This window comes from Gadus macrocephalus, chromosome 4, assembly GCF_031168955.1.
Source record: "Gadus macrocephalus chromosome 4, ASM3116895v1".
Taxonomy (NCBI): Eukaryota; Metazoa; Chordata; class Actinopteri; order Gadiformes; family Gadidae; genus Gadus; species Gadus macrocephalus.
Window position 1 is genome coordinate 33,756,150 of NC_082385.1, and position 22,310 is coordinate 33,778,459.

At 46.3% G+C, this 22,310-nt stretch overlaps 3 protein-coding genes and 3 long non-coding RNA genes across 7 annotated transcripts in view; 3 read left to right on the forward strand and 3 right to left on the reverse strand.

Annotated features, from left to right (window-relative positions):
- The first annotated feature begins 1,073 nt into the window (after window positions 1–1,073).
- Window positions 1,074–6,774, forward strand: LOC132456501 (uncharacterized). Of its 2 annotated transcripts, XR_009525493.1 has the most exons (4): window positions 1,074–1,385; window positions 2,341–2,469; window positions 2,746–2,787; window positions 3,989–6,774. It is a non-coding gene; the product is annotated as an uncharacterized LOC132456501 (long non-coding RNA). The 2 variants fall into 2 exon arrangements; XR_009525492.1 differs by lacking the exon at window positions 1,074–1,385 and having other exon boundaries at window positions 1,397–2,469; window positions 3,989–5,266.
- LOC132456502 (uncharacterized) lies at window positions 3,491–6,197 on the reverse strand. The gene is made up of 3 exons (XR_009525494.1): window positions 6,151–6,197; window positions 4,955–5,926; window positions 3,491–4,720 (listed from the first exon to the last, which is right to left on the reverse strand). It is a non-coding gene; the product is annotated as an uncharacterized LOC132456502 (long non-coding RNA).
- Window positions 6,775–6,982: 208 nt separating the features above from the next.
- LOC132456617 (neurobeachin-like protein 1) lies at window positions 6,983–8,396 on the reverse strand. Its single transcript, XM_060051024.1, has 3 exons — window positions 8,312–8,396; window positions 8,037–8,140; window positions 6,983–7,500 (listed from the first exon to the last, which is right to left on the reverse strand). The coding sequence occupies exons 1-3, from the start codon at window positions 8,394–8,396 to the stop codon at window positions 7,297–7,299; spliced, it is 393 nt and encodes a 130-aa protein (XP_059907007.1). The 3' UTR covers window positions 6,983–7,296.
- LOC132456496 (uncharacterized) lies at window positions 8,356–14,019 on the forward strand. The gene is made up of 8 exons (XM_060050862.1): window positions 8,356–8,713; window positions 9,119–9,165; window positions 10,647–10,850; window positions 10,990–11,052; window positions 11,155–12,197; window positions 12,424–12,564; window positions 12,813–12,924; window positions 13,798–14,019. Exons 2-8 carry the CDS (start codon window positions 9,129–9,131, stop codon window positions 13,869–13,871), a joined length of 1,674 nt encoding a protein of 557 aa, XP_059906845.1. The 5' UTR covers window positions 8,356–8,713; window positions 9,119–9,128; the 3' UTR covers window positions 13,872–14,019.
- A 222-nt stretch (window positions 14,020–14,241) lies between these two features.
- Window positions 14,242–22,310, reverse strand: part of LOC132456497 (neurobeachin-like protein 1) — a 12,802-nt gene continuing 4,733 nt past the window's right edge. The window contains 6 exon segments of the mRNA XM_060050863.1: window positions 14,242–17,170; window positions 18,973–19,108; window positions 19,993–20,141; window positions 20,685–20,846; window positions 21,393–21,509; window positions 21,962–22,056. Of these exon segments, the coding sequence (XP_059906846.1) occupies window positions 17,048–17,170; window positions 18,973–19,108; window positions 19,993–20,141; window positions 20,685–20,846; window positions 21,393–21,509; window positions 21,962–22,056 (782 nt within the window). The 3' untranslated portion in view covers window positions 14,242–17,047.
- On the forward strand, window positions 17,191–17,625 carry LOC132456503 (uncharacterized). Its single transcript, XR_009525495.1, has 2 exons — window positions 17,191–17,371; window positions 17,413–17,625. It is a non-coding gene; the product is annotated as an uncharacterized LOC132456503 (long non-coding RNA).

Consider the following 22,310-nt stretch of genomic DNA (forward strand, 5'->3'; position numbering starts at 1 on the left):
TCCAGAACACGGAAACTCGCACGTTGAATTGTGTGTCTGCAGGTCAGTCTTGCCCTCTCCAATATGGCGGCGACGTTTGCGTACGTCCAAAGACCAATGCGGCTTCTATGTTTATATGTCTATAAAAAATCACACGTGCTGCGGCTCAGTGTGACACGCATGAACTCACGTTGACCAATAACGTGAAAATTGACGTTTTCCGGCTTTTATAGCATCGACATCCCGGTAAGGGCAGAGGGAAATAAAAACGCATCAATAAATAAATAGGTAAATGGTACTCATGTTGCAGATAACCATAATTGAATACTTCTTATTCGACATAAAAAGTAATAATAATAAAATAAATAAAAATAGTCATATATATATTTAACACAACTGCGCTTCAGAAATAATTTACAACAATTGTAGCTATTGATTTTAGATGAGTCGTCGAGTGTAGCATGACACACTGGTGGGGGAGTTTACTGTTGGGGTTCATTGTGGCAAATTCTAGAACGACTTCGAGAAGTTACAAAAGCCTTTATGTTCAATACACAATATCATGTACGAGTCTGCACTTACTGTATGTGAATAGAGTTAATGAATAGATTATACAAATACATGTTACCTCTACATCTTTTATGTTTTCTTTAATTATACATATAAGAATAGATTTGCATTTGTCAATGATACAAGCTAACAATTTTTAAATAGATACTATACTACCTTTCAATCCATGATCAAATAGGCCTATGTGTTATAATACAAATTGTATTATTATTTGTAAGAATAAATATTTCGGCGAAAAAAATTATGGAGCAATAAACTTATTCTACAGATTCCGGTCAGCGGTTCAAAGTTAAGTTTCCATTCGAGACAAGTTAATGAAGGCAATTTTTGCCTCTCATACGTTGCCGAACGATCCCTCTACCTTGTTGACAAACTCCGTGCTTCTCTCAGTAGAAAAATGGCAATATAACCTTTTCAGGACAGCGTATGACGACCACAGGGGGGCACTCATAACGTCACCAATCATGACCGCATTGATTCGACCGTCATAGTCGCCGCCATATTGGAGAGGCCAAAACTGAACTGTAAACAAATATAAGTAAACGATCTACTGCGTTTTTTCCATTACATTACATCACATGAATCAATTGTTAACGTAACAGTGCTTTGAATCCAGAACACGGAAACTCGCACGTTGAATTGTGTGTCTGCAGGTCAGTCTTGCCCTCTCCAATATGGCGGCGACGTTTGCGTACGTCCAAAGACCAATGCGGCTTCTATGTTTATATGTCTATAAAAAATCACACGTGCTGCGGCTCAGTGTGACACGCATGAACTCACGTTGACCAATAACGTGAAAATTGACGTTTTCCGGCTTTTATAGCATCGACATCCCGGTAAGGGCAGAGGGAAATAAAAACGCATCAATAAATAAATAGGTAAATGGTACTCATGTTGCAGATAACCATAATTGAATACTTCTTATTCGACATAAAAAGTAATAATAATAAAATAAATAAAAATAGTCATATATATATTTAACACAACTGCGCTTCAGAAATAATTTACAACAATTGTAGCTATTGATTTTAGATGAGTCGTCGAGTGTAGCATGACACACTGGTGGGGGAGTTTACTGTTGGGGTTCATTGTGGCAAATTCTAGAACGACTTCGAGAAGTTACAAAAGCCTTTATGTTCAATACACAATATCATGTACGAGTCTGCACTTACTGTATGTGAATAGAGTTAATGAATAGATTATACAAATACATGTTACCTCTACATCTTTTATGTTTTCTTTAATTATACATATAAGAATAGATTTGCATTTGTCAATGATACAAGCTAACAATTTTTAAATAGATACTATACTACCTTTCAATCCATGATCAAATAGGCCTATGTGTTATAATACAAATTGTATTATTATTTGTAAGAATAAATATTTCGGCGAAAAAAATTATGGAGCAATAAACTTATTCTACAGATTCCGGTCAGCGGTTCAAAGTTAAGTTTCCATTCGAGACAAGTTAATGAAGGCAATTTTTGCCTCTCATACGTTGCCGAACGATCCCTCTACCTTGTTGACAAACTCCGTGCTTCTCTCAGTAGAAAAATGGCAATATAACCTTTTCAGGACAGCGTATGACGACCACAGGGGGGCACTCATAACGTCACCAATCACTGATCTGCTTCTTGCGTGTAACAGGGCAGGGTAACGCTGTTCTCCTGGTAGGCTACATGAAAGTGGCTCTTGAAACAAGTAGTCTAACCTGATAAGAATATGAACAGGAATTCGAAGTGTAGGAAAACATCACACCTCAATATATCAGCCCTACTTTGTGTGCAGCCTTCGATCAATTAGCAACCCTGGGGGCACTCGGTGGAAAGTACAACGGCAGATGCTGAGGTCTTAATAAATCCTCCTTCATCTCAGAGAGACAAGACAGTCAGGAGCCCAGGATCAACTCCACTGCAGGTTAGTGAAACACACGCACGCACAAACACACACTTGAAAATGTTAAATAACTGAATGAATACAGGGTCGACTTATTTGAATGGGTTGACTTGCAACCGGAAGGTTGCTAGTTCAAATCCACGGCCCCCTCCTGGCTGAGCGTGGAGGTGTCCCTGAGCAAGGCACCTGACCGTAAGTAGGCCTACTCCTGACGAGCCGGTTTCACCTTGCATGGTTGACTCCGTCAGTGTCTGCTAAATGCCCTAAATGTGCCGTGTGTCCGTCTCTCCTGTCTAGTGTGATCAAGATGTGAAGGATTCCACTACTTGGCCCTTTCTGGTAAGACACCCTTACGGAAAAGTGCTTAATTCCAGTAAATAAAGTCAAAATACATTTGCATACATAGCAAGGGTAAAATAAGGGGATGAAATACTTTAAAGTAGGTACGTGATCACAATTACGTAGTGATTGATGTGATTACTTCATCTCCATAAGACCAAACATCAGTCTTTTTGGCACACTGGTGAATCATTTGGAGACAAAGCTGTATAGGCATCCTTTGAGGGATATCTGTATGATAACAGCAATTACTTAATTTGATCAAAGTTAATCTGTTCATCACAGACAAATGGAAAGGAATGCAACACGGCTGATATCTGCTTGATGCAACCGAACTGAGCTATATATTTGTTATATTTGTTTGTTGTTGAGTGATGTATCTTGGGACATTGATGCTGTGATAAGAGTAGATCACGGCCTAATGAGTTTGATTGCAGCAAGCAAGAAGGCTGTTTCAGGGAAACGATTAGAAAAGGTTTGAGAAGTCTTGGTTATGGAAGAATTGTGCTTCTGAGCATCAAAGGAAAAAAAAAAACTATTTTAGAGAAATTGGAAAAAGTGGCACATTTTTATGAGCCCTTTCTATTACACTTTTTGTTCCAAGTCCTATTTCTTACACATGCAGCCATTTGGACACCATTTGATGATAGCTGATAACCAAGGTACACACTGTAATACTATAATCAAGAGGACATACAGGCAGTTCAAATAAAAATAGATATAACTTTATTGATCTTTGAACTTTATAAATATGAAAGATTGCTCCATATAACACAAACTATATAATATAACAATATAATAATACAATATAACACCAAAATACAGTTCAATGTTATTGCTTAAGAAAAAGATTCCTTCAAACTAACTTTACGAAAAATGCAATCAATAATTTATGTACAAATAAATGGTTAAATATCAACCAGCAACGGAGTTGGAGTGGCCTACACACATAATTAATTTAATAGCAATACACCAACATTGTTAACTGTCATACATAGCTAAAAAAGCAAATGAAAAAAAAACGCTACTGAAATGTTAGACTATTAACAATAATATAAAATGATACCGTAATGCACCTGTTCTTCAGAGTTGCCTTGAATGATCACGCACACGCCACACACACTCAATATAACTAATAGACATAAACGTCTAGGTGACGGTGTCGGGAACAATAACCCCACACAATGTCTCTGCCGCAAAGGACCTAGGAGGGCGCCAGAGGTCCAACTTGCGATGGTCCTACCCCCCCCAGGATCCCTTGCGGTACCCTGAACTCGGCGACGACGCCGAAGGTCACCACAATATATCAGTCTCCTTCTCGGCCGTGGTCCCCATGGCACTCATTGCTGCACTCTGCTATCTGATAGAGTCGCACCGGTTCTCCAGGTCTGAAGACCTGTAGCTCCGCAACCTGCATTCTGCAGTTCCGGCATCCGTGGTCATGCTTTAAAACAGGCAAGTTCAGTTAAGCCCCGAATAAGGCAGGTGTTCACTCCCTGGCAGAACTGCATAACATTCATTCTGCGCACCCAAGTGTAAAGGGTCGCACAAATTCATGATCCGTACTGCTCTATTTATTACTCACTGCGTTGTTATTTTACACACGTTCCAGGTCTATTGTGTCTATAGTATTTTTATTATACAGGAAAAACGATATTATCTAATAGGCCTACTGGTAAATTCAAAAGCTGTAGGGATTGCATTTTAAGAGTGAGTATGAAATTCGTAACAATCTAGCTTACCATCCTGCATAGACAGAAGGAAAATGTCAGCAACTTTTAGTATACTGGCGTTTATTTATTTTAGTTTGTTTGCTCAATGATCTTGTGTGCACTTACGTGGATTTCTTTTGCATTTCCCCCCGGCAAGCAAATCAGCCCAAACCCCAGGACTGGTGCGATTAAAATTAGAAGGCAGTATAGTAAAGAGTGACCTTGAAAAAAAACACATTGACACCAGAATGAACTTAAGTAACTGAAATAGTAGCCTGTGTCGTTACAAATACTATTTGTTGTTTGGGAATGCTCTGTTTGACATGACGGGCATTACAGTTTATATACAATTTTCTCAAAAAACAGTCTTTTTTTTTTTTTTACCCCCACCAACCTCTAGAAAGCTACTCTACCACTATAGTCCTTGTCTGCCTGTGTCCCTCAATTAAATTCACCTTTGGGCTGCTGGCAGACAATCTTCTCGTCAGAGGAAACGCCCCCCAAAGAGCACGTGATGAGTCGCGTTGATTTGTCTGAACAGTTGAAGAACGCAGTGCTCGAGATGTTGAACAGCAGAGAATTCTTATCCTGCGTGACTATGTTCTCCCATTGATGCTCAAGGACACCAGAAACATTCCATGATATTTTGCTGACTGGATAGACCGCGACGGCAGTACACGTCAGCGAGGCATTGGAGACGTCACCAGAGCTCCCAGGAATGCGACGCTCTAGTGTCACTGTATCGGGGGTTGCTAAAGAGGGAAAACGAGAAGTTCATTAACGAAGAAAACGGGAGATGACAAAGCAAACACGCCGGGCGAATCTTCACACTTCCCTTTTTATGTGAAGCAAAAGGGAAGTCATGGTTCGAATCATTCAGGGGATCAACTAAAGTGAAAATAAATTGGCATCCCGACGTGTGTTCCAGAGGTCCAATCTAAAATTCCTCTGAAAGTCTGAAAATAACTTGGAGGAAGTTACATGCTTTGGATAAAGAGTTTATCCGTCCACATTTGTGCACTTCAGAACAAACTGATTGGGGTGGTGGAATGTAATAGGTATTATATATTATTCCAATGTTCTTGTTGGGAGTGGGAATCAGTGCCTGGAGGGCCTACCAGTTATGCTGAGCGTTGTTTTGGTGTCTTCAGTTTTTCCTCTACCGACGCCATGGTTTACGATGCATTTATATGTCCCTTCATCTGAGACGGTTAGATTTCCAAAGGTTACCGTTTTATCCACATTGTCCAAGAAGGTGTCAGGTCGAAGGACTTCGGTCTTGTTCGTCGGAGCATGATATCCAATTATAACCTTTTTAAAATCTGTGCCTCCTTGAAAGGACATAGACTTTATATCCATCTTTATTGAGTTGCATTGAAACAACACCGTCCCTCCGACTTCTCCAGAAAGAAGAAGGCCGGTACAAACTGAAAGAGAAAGGTTGTAAGTCATGTGAATACTATATTTTTACTAGTTTCAAAAACACTTTGAGGTGGACATCTTTTATATATTGTAGTGTCATATTTTGGTTTGAAATATTACATGACATGATTGAATCAATTGTCATTGATTATAGGCTATGAGGGTAACAGCTCAAATTATTACAATTATTATGGTTACTGGAACTCTTCAATATTTAAAAATGTCTTACCTTTGAAAAAGAAGGGAAATGCCAACAACAAAAATAACATCTTCATCTGGGAAAGATGACATTACTGAAATGAAACTTAATTCTTCAACATGCATCACAAATTCAGTAGAAAATATCAAATAACTTTTGGCCATAGAAGTCCATAATGAGCTGCTACATCACCGTTGTGCTCACCATTAGGGGTTCTCCATAGTCTGCCCACGCATATGTTGTTTGTGTACGTGCACAGGGGTGTTAGAGGGGATTATTTAGCCCCAACAAACTTTTGAGTCACCCCTCGCAACACATCCTCTCACAAACGTCCGTGGCAACACACACACACACACACACACACACACACACACACACACACACACACACACACACACACACACACACACCATATTGCCCACAACCGCCTCTGTGCTATATATATATATATATACTTAATATATATGAAGACATCGGACTGACTTATATGTATATTAATAAACAATCTAGCAACCGCGTGGCTCCCGCAATCATAATTCCTTGGTGAAGCTACCATGCCATGATGAAGGCTTTGAATATTTATTTATTTATTCTGCTCCACACATTTTTGCATTCCACATGGTTAGAGTACATTCCGCATACTATGCATACTATTACCAACATAATATAAAAAGTACTTTTACGCAATATCTGCAAAGTTGTTGGTTCGCTCTTGGACTTCCTCTCAATGCTGAATCATCTTTTGTTTTGGACTCCATTATCGTCTTATAACAACTCTGCCTTGAAAACTCATATGTAAAGCTGAAAGTGTGAACTATATGAAACGCAAGTCTTATACTCCACACTTGAATTTTTGATGGACTTACCGGTTTGATGCACCGTCAGCCGGTGCAGCGTTTGAATGAGAAGACACTTCCTCGTCAGGGCTGGGCCTTTGTGGTCAACAATGAGGGGGCGGCTTTCGTCATCAAGAGCTTTGTTTTCTGTGGCAAGCAACAGCCACAGAAAACCTTTACTCAGTTTCATCTAAATGTGAACCGTAAACCGGTCACAAGGTTGAAGGCATCCCCTTACGCATTATTTTACTCGTGTAAACATGTCTTGGGTAAACATTATCCGAGTTGATTATCTGCATTGTGGGGAGGACACAGGAATCCGTGAGATGACCACGGACGCTTAGCTCAAAATCACGGGATCACTGATATTTCCGTAATCTGCCCACCGAATTTGCGCCAGTGTGAAATTCGCGCTCATATTCGCCTTCCTGTTCCCAACAACCCCGTACTCCTGGGACACGCTCATGTCCGTCACCTGCTCCTGGAGGGGCTCGCTGGCCAGGTGCTTCCCGTTGACCGAGTACAGGTGTAGCGCGTTCTTGTCCTGCGGGGGGGAGAGGAGACACTCGACTGAATGAAACACTTGTCTAGACAGAATGATAGTGTCGTTGCGACGGTAATGGAAATAACATGGCTACACTAGCTACCATGCTAGCTTCCAACCTAGCCAACATTCCTGCTACTACATTACCATTCTACCACCATGCTAACCACTATTCTATCTAGCATGCCAGCTGCCGTGCTAGCTACCACCCCGAGTACAACACCAGCTAGTACATTAACATGCTAACCACCATGCTAACCACTATTGCTAGCTGGCATGCCAGCCGCCGTGCTAAGGACCACACCAGCTTCAAAGTGGGGGACCAGGACAGGCATGTCAGCCAGCGCGCTAAAGCAGTGCGCTCCTGCAGCAGCGCTAAAGCAGCGCGCTAAAGCAGCAGCGCTAAAGCAGCAGCGCTAAAGCAGCAGCGCTAAAGCAGCAGCGCTAAAGCAGCAGCGCTAAAGCAGCAGCGCTACAGCAGCAGCGCTAAAGCAGCAGCGCTACAGCAGCAGCGCTAAAGCAGCAGCGCTAGCTACCTTGAGGGAGGCCTTGCCCTCCAGACTGGTGTGCACCAGCAGGTGTCTCTCCCAGGAGACGGCCAGGTGCAGGATGGAGAGGGGCAGGGAGCTGTTGAGGTGAGCTCAACACAGGCTTTAACCACACTTACATTTAGCAGACGCTTTTTCTCCAAAGCGACTTCCACACACACCGGCGGCGGCGGAGTCGACCACGCAGGGCGACAGCGGGCTCCACAGGCGCAGTTAGGGTTAGGTGTTGGCGTAGGACCACCACAGGGGGGGGCGCTCAGAACACCAATCGCAGATCTGCTCCTTGCACGTCACAGGGCAGGGGTAGCAGACTGACGGGTTTAGTCGAACGCTGTTCTCCTGGTGCATGAAAGTTCCTCTTGAAACAAGTCGTCTGACCTGATAAGAATATGAACAGGAATTCGAAGTGTAGGAAAACATCACACCTCAATATATCAGTCAGCCCTGCCTTGTCTGCAGAACTAATCGGGTGTTTGGCAACCCTGGGGTCAAAGTGTCCCTCGGTGGAAAGTACAACGGCAGGTGAATGAGTCATCCTATATCCATGTTTTTATCTGCGTTGGGCGGGCGGCAGACATGTCCGGAGGTCTTTATAAAGCCTCCTCCGCCTCAGAGAGACAGTCAGTAACACAGGATCAGGTCTGACGAACACAGCTCCACTGCAGGTGAGGGAAACACACTGAAACACACACACACACACACACACACACACACACACACACACACACACACACACACACACACACACACACACACACACACACACACACACACACTTGAAAATATTAAATTACTGAATGAATACCGGGTCGATTTATTAGAGTGGGTTGACTTGTAACCGGAAGGTTGCTAGTTCAAACCCACGGCCCCCCCTGGCTGAGCGTGGAGGTGTCCCTGAGCAAGGCACCTGACCCTAACTGCTCCTGACGTGCTGGCTTCACCTTGCACGGTTGACTCTGCCGTTGCCGTGTGAATGCGTGTATGAACCCTGTGAATGTGTGTAAGTCGCTTTGGATAAAAGTGTCTGCTAAATGCCCTAAATGTGCCGTGTGTCCGTCTCTCCTGTCTAGTGTGAACAAGATGCTGAGGATTGCACTACTATGCTTGGCCCTTTCTGGTAAGACACCCTTACGAAAAAGTGCTTAATTCCAGAGAATGACGTCAAAATAGATTTGCATAAATCGCAAGGGTAAAATACTTTAAAGTAGGCACATGATCACAATTATGTAGTGATTGATGTGATTACTTCATCTTTATAAGACAAAACATCAGTTTCAGTCTCAAAGCCTTATAGGCGTCCTTTGAGGGATATCTGTATGATAACGAGAATTACTTCATTTGATAAACGTTAATCTGTTCATCACAGACGAATGGAAAGGATTGCAACACATAGCAGGGGCTGATATCTGCATGAGCTATATGTGTTTGTTAATAATTTAGTGATGTATCTTGGGATATTGATGCTGTGATAAGAGTAGATCACGGCCTAAAAAGAGTTTGATTGCAGCAAGCAAGAAGGCTGTTACAGGAAAAAGGTTTGAAAAGTCTTGGTTATGGAAGAATTGACCTTCTGACCTTCTGTTTATACATAGCAGGGTATTTAGAGAAACAAATATTTCCCACCCTCCGTTTTTCAAAAATAATATCGTGCACATTGTCATTTACATCAACCCGCATAAATACGCCGTCGAGCGCCATTATAACTATGCCAAACCTATGGGCGGCAGTGTAGGGAGAAGGATAAAGCCATGCAAGCCAATCAGAGTCCTCGAATAACACAAGCGACTTCCTGTTCCTTCCAAAACCACAATTTAATTCCTTTTTTCACAATTTACCGGCTCTCGTTTTGAAGAATAATCACCGCGCCATTCGCTTCAATGGGAATCGCGACGGTCTATACATTCAACATAAAGTGTACATATTTATAATTTGAAATTCGTCCCAGCCTTTATACCACAGGTACTATAGGGTCTACAGCATATAACCGCGTTTTCTGATCACAGTTTAATGCAACAGTGAGCTGACAACATCGCTAATTAACACCGCAACTGCAGATTAACCACACGGAGATAACCATGGCAACCGGTCAAACAAATTTTTCGTTTTGCGATCATTCTGCGTGCGCATCCGGCGTGTTGGTAAACAAATAATCCCCCTATATGGCACGAGGTTCGTTCCTGTGGCCAGAAAGCGGGCGCTCACATGACGTTAAGCATTTTCTGGCGCATAATGTGACGCTTGAGAACCAAAAACCCTGTTTCTAGAAAGTTTTTAGAAATAATCGTTTTTTGTGATAAAAACTTGGTTTTTGGTGTAATTGAGAGGCCAAACCGAGCCTCAAAGAAAAAAAGCTATTTCAGAGAAATTGGAAAAAGTGGCACATTTTGTGGCACGAAAAAATTATTGGATTTTCATGTCTTATGTTCGACAATCTGTCTTGCCGGCGACAGTTTTCTATTAATACATCGTTCAAGTGATTGGAATTTCTTCATGTTCTGCACATTACCCTGTGAAAACTCCCCCAAAACCGTAGCGAAAAAAGGTGTACACAAAACCGTTGATTTTGAATTGTTGCTCAACAACTCCCGTCCCTACCAGGCCTGCGTGCGGCCCCCCTGGCACCCAGAGTCAGCCATGTGGAGGGTCTGGCGGGGGAGTTCAGGCACAGCGCGGACCCCTCGCCCAGGCTGCTCCCCGATGACTACCGCCAGGGCATCGAGCCCGCGAGGCACTACGTGGTGGACCTCAACACCGGCCGCGTGCTGGAGCACGTCAGCGAGATGGAGCGCAGGGTGAATCCCGGTATGGAGAAATGTCGAATGAATGATCCTGAATGATGCTTTGAACTCTGAACGTTATTTCATAAATATATATTTTTGGACTTTTTTCTTTTTCTATTCTTTCTCCGTATGTGACCGAAATCCCAACGTTTACACCCCAGTCGCCGCCCGTCCTGATGTGGCGGAGGTTTCCGCGGAGATTGAGACGCATTGGTTAGATGAAGGTGAGCAGGAAAGACAACATGAGAGAACAAGAGGAAGATAACGATAGGATTTGAACATGAAGATGTGATCAAACCGAACATGCTGTCGTCTCTCTCCCCCAGTTGAAATCCCGGTCCAGAGGAGTGGCGCTGGTTGGGTCCGAGTGGAGGAGCATTTTGAAGACAAACTCCCCCAGGGTTTCAGACAGGGAACCGAACCCATGGCCTCCATTCCTGATGGCTTTAGACAGGGAACCGAACCCACGTTCTCCATGCCTGAAGGTTTTAGACAGGGAACCGAACCTATGATGTCCATTCTTGATGGTTTTAGACAGGGAACCAAATCGATTCCCTCCATTCCTGATGGCTTTAGACAGGGAACCGAACCCATGGCCTCTATTCCTGATGGTTTCAGACAGGGGACCGAACCCACGTTCTCTATGCCTGAGGGTTTTAGACAGGGAACCGAACCTATGATGTCCATTCCTGATGGTTTTAGACAGGGAACCGAACCTATGATGTCCATTCCTGAGGGTTTTAGACAGGGAACCGAACCGAGGATGTCCATTCCTGAAGGTTTTAGACAGGGAACCGAACCTATGTTGTCCATTCCTGATGGTTATAGACAGGGAACCAAATCGATCTCCTCCATTCCTGACGGCTTTAGACAGGGAACCGAACCCATGGCCTCTATTCCTGATGGTTTCAGACAGGGGACCGAACCCACGTTCTCCATGCCTGAAGGTTTCAGACAGGGAACCGAACCTATGATGTCCATTCCTGAGGGTTTTAGACAGGGAACCGAACCGAGGATGTCCATTCCTGATGGTTTTAGACAGGGAACCAAATCGATCTCCTCCATTCCTGACGGCTTTAGACAGGGAACCGAACCCATGGCCTCTATTCCTGATGGTTATAGACAGGGGACCGAACCCACGTTCTCCATGCCTGAAGGTTTCAGACAGGGAACCGAACCTATGATGTCCATTCCTGATGGTTTCAGACAGGGAACCGAACCCATGATGTCCTTCCCAGAAGGTTTTAGACAGGGAACCGAACACTCCTCCATGGCGCTTGGCAGACATACGCCAGAGTGCAAAGGGAAAATCATCATGGGACGCTGCTATCAGTTCAACCCCACACCGCTGTCCTTCAAGGACGCGCAGGTTAGACACAAACACATACACATTATCTGGAATAAGGGCAGAGAGGGGTGGGGTTGATTTTATATTATTAATGTATATATTTGCGTTAATGTGTGTTTCGAGATGAGGAGATATCTGATCTCTTAAGTTTAGCTTGTAGAAGTTGGCAAAACGTTGGATTTTTGACTTGTGGACGTAATTTGAGTTTTTGTTGTTAAAGTTTGCTTAACCTGTGTCTTCTCCCCAGTCCACGTGCAGAGACCTCGCACCAAACTCAGACTTGGCCTCCATAACTGATGGGAGTCTGCATTCTGGTCTGGTTTCCATGGTGACCGGCAAGGACGGCAAGGACAGCCCCGTTTTGACCTGGCTGGGAGGCGTGGTCAAGGTCAGCCCCTAAGCTCCGCCCACCTCTTGCACAACAAATTGACTTCATGTCGTTTTCACAGAATTTGGGCCTCAATTCTGCATTCAAGAAAAGATAGAAACCAAATAGCATTCTTTAGTAGAGTTTCCTCCAAAAATAACCTGAAAGTGTGTGTGTGTGTGTGTGACTGTGTGTGTGTGTGTGTGTGTGTGTGTGTGTGTGTGTGTGTGTGTGTGTGTGTGTGTGTGTGTGTGTGTGTTCTCCTCCAGAACCAGCGAGCCCAGTGGCTGGACGGATCAGAGATGGTGTACAGCGACTGGATGAAAGGTCACCCCAACGTCCACAGCGCTAAGCCCGTCTGCCTGGAGATGTTCCGCATGGGTACGACTCTGAGACGTTTGAACACAATGACCACTACGGTGGCTCCACCTGCTAGAGTGCCAGGTTCAATTCCCGCCTTGCTCTATACGTCGTCCCTTCTCGTCGCCAACCTTCTTCCCCTTCACAGCCACAAAAAGCCCATGCAAATACATATACAAAAAAAAAAAAAAAAGCTTTATGGATCCATGTTAGGTAAACAGGTCATGTTACATTACACCTAATAAATGGTTGTTGAGCAACAGCAAAGAAGGTTCAAACTCTTGAGGTAGATACTATCTTTATCGTCATATATCTACAGTATACTGCCGGCCTCAGGTGTAAAAGTCCAACTTAGTCGTCTGTGCATGTTGGTCTCCTGTCCTGCTTGTTTTTCTATGTGATGTTATCTTTGATTTGTTTTTTTATAGCTGGCTTATTTAAAGTTATTTAACCTTTGAGTTCTGCAAAGTAAAAAAGCATGATCATCATTTGAGTCCAGGCCGATAACGAGCGGCGTATGCTGATCTCACAGGGACGTAATCGGTCTGAACAACGAGGTAGAACCACTACAAGGTTAATCAGTAGAAGTGATTAACGATCACCAGGATCACGTCCAACATGTCAAGGAAGACTAACAGGGCGGCAGCGAGACAAATGTCATCTACAGCGTAGATATGGTCACACCTGGAACGCATAGCTAGCTATAGCTAGCTATGCATTCTGTGTGGTCGCACGCGGAACGCATAGCTAGCTATAGCTAGCTAGCGCTCTGTGTGACCGTATCTAGGCTGCCGTTTGGCAAAGAGATATGAAGAAATGTTATCTCTGGGAAGGTACAAAAGACAATTTCCTCGATATGCGTTATGCTGAACTTGTATTTCTTGTACCTGGTAGACGAGAGTTGGTGGTCGACGGTGGACTGCGAGCTCCTGAGGGCGTCCATCTGCTCCTACCCAGTGGCGGCCTGATGTCTACGCCCTCCATGTTGACCTGGTGCTGGTGATGAAGGACATAGCACGGGACATGCTAGTGATAGCACTTGATATAGCACGCAAGGATTCGATCCATTGCGCTGCTTCACTTGAATTATACTAAATAAAGTTGAATCGAAAGCAAGCAGTCGTAGAATACGAGTGTGGATTTTTTGTTCTTGGTAAATGGATGTTTAGGAAGATGAGAATGAATGGTTGCTGAAGACGATGGATATTACATTGATTACTGGCACAGGGATAGTACAGTTATGAATTAATATTGAATATGCTAATATATGTTAACATGTAGCCGTTTTTTTTTGCTTCCACCTAGACTTTCAGAAGAGATAAAACACAAACAAAGCCATTTCAATTTAGACAAGACTTTAATAATCATTTCTCACTAGTGAATACAAAGCAAATTTTTCTGTACAGATTTTCGGGGCAGACAGATTAAAATAATTTGTTACAATTTAGTACCTGGAAAGTGCAGAAAAGTACATTTCAAATACGTTGAAATAAAAATCATGCTGTACATTATATACTGTCTTCATAAATAATCACAGATATACACACACAGATATCCATTCTGGGGACAGTCACAAAGGATGTGTAGGCAAAGGTAAGACACAAAAGTTATATTTTTTCGTTAGTTGATTTCCTTTTGAACTTTGGGTCCCTGTGAGACTGGGTGTTGAGGTTGGGGGTTTAGTTAGTCTTGGAATGATAGTGTTGAACTACGACAGCTAAAGGGATAACCTGCGTGATAAAATGCTAAGGACCTCGTCCTACGCTACATAACGAGGAAAAAGGCACTGCATTCGTCACCGTCTCGGAAAAACTTAAAAACTAAAAAGTGTTGGAAAAACCCAGAAAGAAAAAAATCGAAATCCAAAACCCGCAGAGCAAAAGTTTGCCGAACGATGATAAGAGAGATGTACAAATATACAAAGAGAACAGGCCGTTTATTTTAAAAACCAAACAAACCCTAAACATTTTAAGAAAGGACCCATAAAGAACCCTTGGTCTTCCAATACTGCAACGTTTCTCGTATGATGGACCCAGCTGGGCATCCGTGTACTCTTGAGTCCCCCTCCATGTTCAAAGGCTACTGGGTGATGCCACTCAGCCCAAACTAAGGGAGGGGGGCAGGGTTAGGATGATGATGATGATGATTATGATGATGCAATGCTTTCAAAAACGCATTCACAAATCACAAATCTACGATTGATTTGGCTCAAGAAAAATTCACACTTTCAACCACCTGTCTGTTGAGTGTAGAGACGGACATTTACTAACGCCACAATCGTGAACGCGTCGACCCCATGAGGGGCTGAGCGCTCACACACACATGAATGTCACAAGCATACAAAAGTGGGTGGAAATTGGGGCGCGGGTGTGTGTGTGTGTGTGTGCATGTGGAGTGGATTGGGAGAGTGATCATCTACCGTGGAGTCTTGGAAAAATTAATAAAAAAACAAGTAGTAGCATTCCTGTTAAAATCAATGACGCCACAGGATTAATGATGACGTCACAAGGAAAATGATGACGTCACAGCGATAGAGGATGATGTCAGAGGGAAGGAGGATGACGTCACAGAGAAGAGGATGACGTCACAGCGAAAGAGGATGACGTCACAGGGAAGAGGATGACGTCACAGCGAAAGAGGATGACGTCACAGGGAAGGAGGATGACGTCACAGGGAAGGAGGATGACGTCACAGGGAAGAGGATGACGTCACAGGGAAGAGGATGACGTCACAGGGAAGAGGATGACGTCACAGGGAAGGAGGATGACGTCACAGGGAAGAGGATGACGTCAGAGGGGAGAGAGGATGACGTCACAGGGAAGAGGATGACGTCACAGGGAAGAGGATGACGTCAGAGGGAAGAGGATGACGTCACAGGGAAGGAGGATGACGTCACAGGGAAGAGGATGACGTCACAGGGAAGAGGATGACGTCACAGGGAAGAGGATGACGTCACAGGGGAGAGGATGAGGTGACAGAGAGCCCTTTAATCATGCCGACGCACCAGCCCCTGCCTTGGTGCCACCATGACTTTAAATGCAGTCTCAGCCATGTGATGGCAAGTAGGGTACTGGAATTTAAAAAAATAACACGAATAAATTACAAAAAAATCAAGCAACCGAGGTTGATTCAAGTAACCGTTGCGTAGTGTGTTACAAGCAGAGACGGCCCGGGGAAAGGGTAGTGCTGTCTGTGAATTGGTTTCCTCATGTATCTGTAGTGTGTACGTGCACGTGTGCGTTAGTGTCTTGGTTCAGTTATGGAGGTACAAGAAAAATAACCGATTCTTTTTGCAGACAGACACGCCCTTGTCCAATCTCCGTCACTCGAATGGCGAGGACCAACGCAACAAAATGTACAAACCGAGGCCAAAGTGCAGGGCGCACGCGTCAGGGTCTGACCACACTGTCCTAACCAGCGAGGGCAAACGACCAAAGAAAGCCGTGAAACAAACACGTCAAACAAGTAAACAACAACAAAGCAGAGTCGCGCGCTCCAACGACCTCTCACGGACCACAGACCGACGACAAGTGGCAGCCGGGGGCCGTCGGCCGCCATTCCGACGACACCGCGCTAACTCTGTTAGCCCGCGAGCGGCACACTCCGACGAAACGAAGGCTGAGAAGAAAAACAAACCAAAACAAAGAAAAAACGAAAGTCGAGCAGTTTGTCGTGTGGATCTAAAGGCGACTGAGAAATTGATTTGTGGTCGCGCGTGTCCACACACACACGCACTGAGTGTCACACACAAGGTGTCATGGTGCTAGGCTGTTGGGGGGGGGGGGGGGGGGGGGGGGTGGAGCCAGCCCCCATGGCGCCTGCACCAGGGGGAGACGCACGCACACACACACACACACACACACACACACACACACACACACACACACACACACACACACACACACACACACACACACACACACACACACACACACACACACACACACACCCCTTTTCAAATGGAGCAGCGAATCGCTGTAGGTTGCGTGCTGGCTGGTTCTGGGTGGGGGGATTGGGGGGGGGGGGGGAGGGGGTGAAGGTGCTGCTAGGTTGATGACAGGCTGTGGCTGTGTGCGTGGGTGTAGACAGAGCGTATGGTTGCAGGGTGGTGGTGGTGGTGGTGGTGGTGGTGGTGGGGGGGGGCTCAGTCCCCGTGCTGGTCGCCCCCTCCACCCTGGTGGTACTCGGTCTCGCCGGCCGAGATCTGGGTGAGCCGGCGGCTGCTGGAGCCCCACAGCTTTCGACCAATCAGCTGGCCCGGTCGCATCTGAGGAGGAGGAGGAGGAGGAGGAGGAGGGAGAGTGACGATGAAGGGAGGAGGGGGGAGGAAGGGGAGGTGATTCCATGAGTGATTTGGAGCCAGAGAGCGTTGATCATGAGACATGCATTGGAAGAATCAACAAAATCAATAAACAGCAGATGAACCAATGGCAAGGGGCCGGGTCGATCAGGTGACCCCGACGCTGCGGTGAGGGGAGCGGTTGGGAAGCAAGGGGGTGTGGGGGGGAGGGGGGGAGCTGGGACATGTTTCAATCTTATGTTCATCAAGATATGAGATGTTATTGTGATGTAATGCCATGGGCATTCTTGCTTTACCACACACACACACACACACACACACACACACACACACACACACACACACACACACACACACACACACACACACACACACACACACACACACACACACACACACACACACACACACACACACACACACACACACACAGGGATATTGGTCCCTCTGCTGCCCTCTGGTGGTGAAAATGATAACGATCCAAAGAAAACAAAAAAGCAAAAACAACCACGTGTGTGCGCTGCCCTTGGCACACCTGGATAAAAACACACATTGATATGATCAGCCTGGTCATAACATGACCCAGCTCTGGGCGGGGCCGTGGGGGGTGAGTGTGGTTTGAGGAGGTGGGTCACAGAGTCTGGACAGTTGTTTTTGCGGCGTTGTCTTGGCGTCTCGGCTTGCATAAGGAAACACACACTTTAGGGGTTGCTATACTCTGCCGTCGGGCTAGCTTGGCACAGACCTGATTGGCTAGAAGACAACGAGATTAATGTGAGGTACATACATGGGCGTGGCTCGGGTTAGTTACGGAAGCCTACGGTGGACAAAGTTAGTCAGGGATGACGGAAGCCTTTTTTTTTTTTTTTTCTTCCTTTCACAAAAAGGTTTTGGTTGCGAAACAAAACTGAGTCGCTTGGTCGGGTCAAACCATGATCGTTCTTTTTGCGAGGGGAGGGTCCGGTGTGTAAACTGAAGGATTGTTTGTCTGTTGGTAGGGTCCAGACCCCCCCCCCCACTGATGGCACGTCCCACACCTGGCTTCTCTGTATCACAGTCAGGTCGGAGCACAGTGTGTGTGTGTGTGTGTGTGTGTGTGTGTGTGTGTGTGTGTGTGTGTGTGTGTGTGTGTGTGTGTGTCTGTAAACCATGTCCTTTCCCGGGAGTAGCCCCTCCATCCCTGAGACTAAAAAAAACACGTGTTGGTATGTGTAGAACATGTGTTAACCATGTTCATCATTGTGGTGTGTTTTTGTCTGTATACTGTTATTGCACATGTGTGTGTGTGTGTGTGTGTTTATAGTGTCTGTGTGTCTGTACAGCATCGTTGCTAGCTTAGCTTGCTAGCTTAGCTTAGCAGAATGAGGTCGTTAGCGGTAGGATGTATTGGGAGAGTATCCAAGTATCCAAGTGGTTCGCCAAGATACGGCAGCTGGCTCGCTAACTAGCGAGCGACTAGGTGGCTAGCTAATTGTGTGTGTGTGTGTGTGTGTGTGTGTGTGTGTGTGTGTGTGTGTGTGTGTGTCCCATCGTTTTGAACTGTCTGCATTGTGTATGCATTGTGTGCAACTAGTTAGCTAGCTAGCTTAGCGGTTCGAGGTGCTTAGCAGAGGGGGGATTGGGGGGGGTTGCGGCTCTGCGTCAGGCCGGAACTCCAGGTGGTCTGGCTGCCGCAGGAGGCGTGCGGGCGAGCGGGCGCGCAGCGGCGCCAGCAGCGGCGAGCCCTCCAGGCTCTGGGCCAGGTAGCTGCGCCACGCGGAGTTCCTCACCTCGGCCGGCTTGCCCACGCCCACCACGATCAGCTTGCCGTCGTCCAGCCCCACCAGCACGTGGCTCTGCTCCTTGGTGACCGAGACGCAGCGCACCGGCACGCGCATGGCGAGGGGCGCCGCGCACAGAGACAGGCTGGAGGGGGGGGGGGGGAAAGAGAGAGAGAGAGAGAGACAGAGAGACAGAGAGACAGAGAGAGAGAGAGAGAGAGAGAGAGAGAGAGAGAGAGAGATTAGTTTTGTATGTACGACGCAATTTGTCCACTAGGTGGCGCACTTTCATTGCAATACAAATCTTTTTAGGTAGGAGACTGTCGCCAGGTCGCCTGGAGCACATGCAGCTTTTTGACAGCTCGCTCAATCTCTTCGCTCCTAAACCTCTGCCTCGCTCCACTACCCGTTGCATTCGTTTGCTAGGTTGATTATGGAAATTGACGGACTCGATGTTTGTACTGGGTTTGGAATCAATACCCCAAAAGAAATGGACGAAGTCGGACATTGTTATTGGCTCAACAGCCAGCCTACAGCGAGCGCGTCAGCTGAACGATCAGCCACAGGACTTGATGCTTATAGCCCGTGGAGCAAACCCTCATTGTTTTTTAGTTTGAGGCTTAGGCACTTATATTTACCTTTGAGCTAGTCCCCGCCGACGTTCACATGTAAAGGGGCGATGTGATGCCACCAGGAGTGAGTGTGTTTAGCCACGACGAGCCGTTTGAAAAATCTGCCTCTTCCTGGGTTTTAGTGACATCACAAGTGGGCGTGTCCACCTAGATGTGTGCTGGATAGATCAGTCTACCAGCCTACCCACTGGACTGTGGCAAACGTTGCTCATCTATCCGTCACACATCTAGGTCAGGGATGGGTAACTTTCATGATAAATTTGTATATCGTGTATTTGTCAAACAACAAACACACGATATACACAGTGACCCTCCCGGCTGGCCACGGCCAATCACACTCCCCCCTGGTGGAATAACACTCTTTTAATTTGGGGGCGGGGCTTTCCGCGGGGCTCACCTGTACAGGTCCCTGATGGACAGGTATCCCTGCTCGCTGCCCAACACCACGTACTCCTGGGACACGCTCATGTCCGTCACCTGCTCCTGGAGGGGCTCGCTGGCCAGGTGCTTCCCGTTGACCGAGTACAGGTGCAGCGCGTTCTTGTCCTGCGGGGGGGAGAGGAGACACTCGGAATATTACGCTCAAGACCATTGGTCCTCAAAGTGCGGCCCGCGGGCCAATGGCGGCCCGCAGAAACATTCCTGGCGGCCCGCAATGACATACAGATGTAAGTATTATTATTAGATCAATATTAATTTAAACAAAGATAAACAAATATAAAGAGATAAGTCGACTCTCTCTAGCTTTCAATTAAATCCTGTTACATTTGTTAGTTTTAATGCGACTCCATTACTTTGAAAGCGTGAACCACAGTTTCGTGATTTAGACCTCACTTGACCTCCCTCCCGGAGGTCCACGGTGCAATGTTTTTTTTCACCACTGGGATGCTGACGGCGTTTCCGGCCTGATTTCCTTTCCTTTGGCGGCCCTCATTAAAAAAAATTTGGGTTCCTAAATTGGCCCTTAACTGTCAAAACTTTGAGAACGCCTGCTCTAGACAGAATGATTTATTTGTATCCTTTATTTTACTAAAGTAGCGCTACTTTAGCAGCGCGCTCCAGCAGCGCTACAGCAGCAGCGCTAGCTACCTTGAGGGAGGCCTTGCCCTCCAGACAGGTGTGCACCAGCAGGTGTCCCTCCCAGGAGACGGCCAGGTGCAGGATGGAGAGGGGCAGGGAGCTGTCGCAGGGCGGCCGCAGGCAGCGCATGTACTGGCCCCGCCGCACCGTGTGGATGATCACCGTGCCGTCCTGGAGCCCAGGGGAGGGGAGGGGGGGGGGAGGTGAGCTCAACACAGGCTTTAACCACATTTACATTTAGCAGACGCTTTGATCCAAAGCGTCTGCTAATAACGGTTCACACACACATTGACACGCCGACGGCGGTGGAGTCAAACCAGGCAGGGCGACTGTGACCTCCTCAGGAATAGTTAGGGTTAGGTGCCTTGCTCAGGGACACCTCAAGCCAGGGGATCGAACTAGCAACCTTCGGGTTACAAGTCAACCCACTCTGCCTCCTGAGCTAAGCTCGGAAAGACCGTGCTGCTACAAAAACAACAAAAACAACAGAGAAATATCAGGGCGTCGGCCTCTTGTGCAGCGATTGCCAACCTGTGGTTCGGGGGCCTGCTGTGCATACAGGGGTCTTGGGGAGATTACGATAGCAAAAAAACAACTTCATCATTTATGAGGTTTTCATGAGTTCTCGGAAAAAGGTCCTGTATACCAACAGACTGTGGGGGGGGGGTGACATGCACAGACACGTGATGAGAGGCGTGGGGGGGTCTGAGGGCTTACCCTGGAGCCCGACACGGCCATGTCCAGCTCCGTGCTGATGCTGACGCTGAGCACCTCGTCCGTGTGTCCGTACAGCACCTGCACCGGCTTGGGGCACAGCCCCACTGGAGCGCCGCCCTGCAGGACGGGAGGGGAACGCCGTGGAACACAGTCAAAAAAAGGTTGTTTTACTGAGAGAACGACGCCTAGCGCAACGTTAAGGTGACCTATACATCAAATAAGATAGCATCGACTTTATTGAAAGGGATAAAGTATATGAAGAACATATATACAAAGAATCAACCTGTATATTTTTTATTTTAAAGTTTCAGATCTGCTTTATATTTGACTTGCATTAGGTTTATATTATCAGTCCATACTGTCTTGTTTTATGAATGTTAAATAGGACACCGGTATGGTTAATTAACAAGAACAGTGTTGACTTATATACATGCTGTTCATGAATCAATACGTTTTGCTATATCTCCTAGTGTCACTTTGCTACATTGTGTGTGCTAATAAATAACTAATTGACGGCAGGAAACAGGAAGTGAAGGCGGTGTTGGGGCGACGGTTGCCGTGGATCCCACCTGCTGCAGGACCTGCCACACCATGCAGGTGGTGTCCCGGGAACCGGAGATCAGATGGATGCCACAGTGGTCAGTGGCCAGACACGTCACAATGTCTGGGGATGGAGAGAGAGGGGGGGAGGGGAGAGAAGGAGAGGGATAGAGGGGAGAGAGGGGGAGACAGGGAGAGGGATAGGGAGAAAGAGGGGAGAGGGAGAGAAAGATAAGGAGAGGAATAGTGAGAGAGAGGGGGAGACAGGGAGAGGGATAGGGAGAAAGAGGGGAGAGAGAAGGATAGGGAGAAAGAGGGAGAGACAGAGACAGAGAGAGAGAGAGAGAGGACAGGGAGAAAGAGGGGAGAGAGTGATAG

Bases quoted from the DNA above. Each gene is read 5' to 3' on its own strand.
- LOC132456617 (XM_060051024.1), bottom strand. From the start codon at position 8,396: ATGCACCAGGAGAACAGCGTTCGACTAAACCCGTCAGTCTGCTACCCC. The intron at 8,141-8,311 runs GTTCTGAGCGCC...GCCTGTGTTGAG, and splicing joins GGAGCAGATCTGCGATTGGT to CTCACCTCAACAGCTCCCTG. The intron at 7,501-8,036 runs GTAGCTAGCGCT...TCCCCCCCGCAG, and splicing joins AGGGCAAGGCCTCCCTCAAG to GACAAGAACGCGCTACACCT.
- LOC132456496 (XM_060050862.1), top strand. From the start codon at position 9,129: ATGCTGAGGATTGCACTACTATGCTTGGCCCTTTCTG. The intron at 10,851-10,989 runs GTATGGAGAAAT...TTTACACCCCAG, and splicing joins GGAGCGCAGGGTGAATCCCG to TCGCCGCCCGTCCTGATGTG. The intron at 12,565-12,812 runs GTCAGCCCCTAA...GTTCTCCTCCAG, and splicing joins GGCTGGGAGGCGTGGTCAAG to AACCAGCGAGCCCAGTGGCT.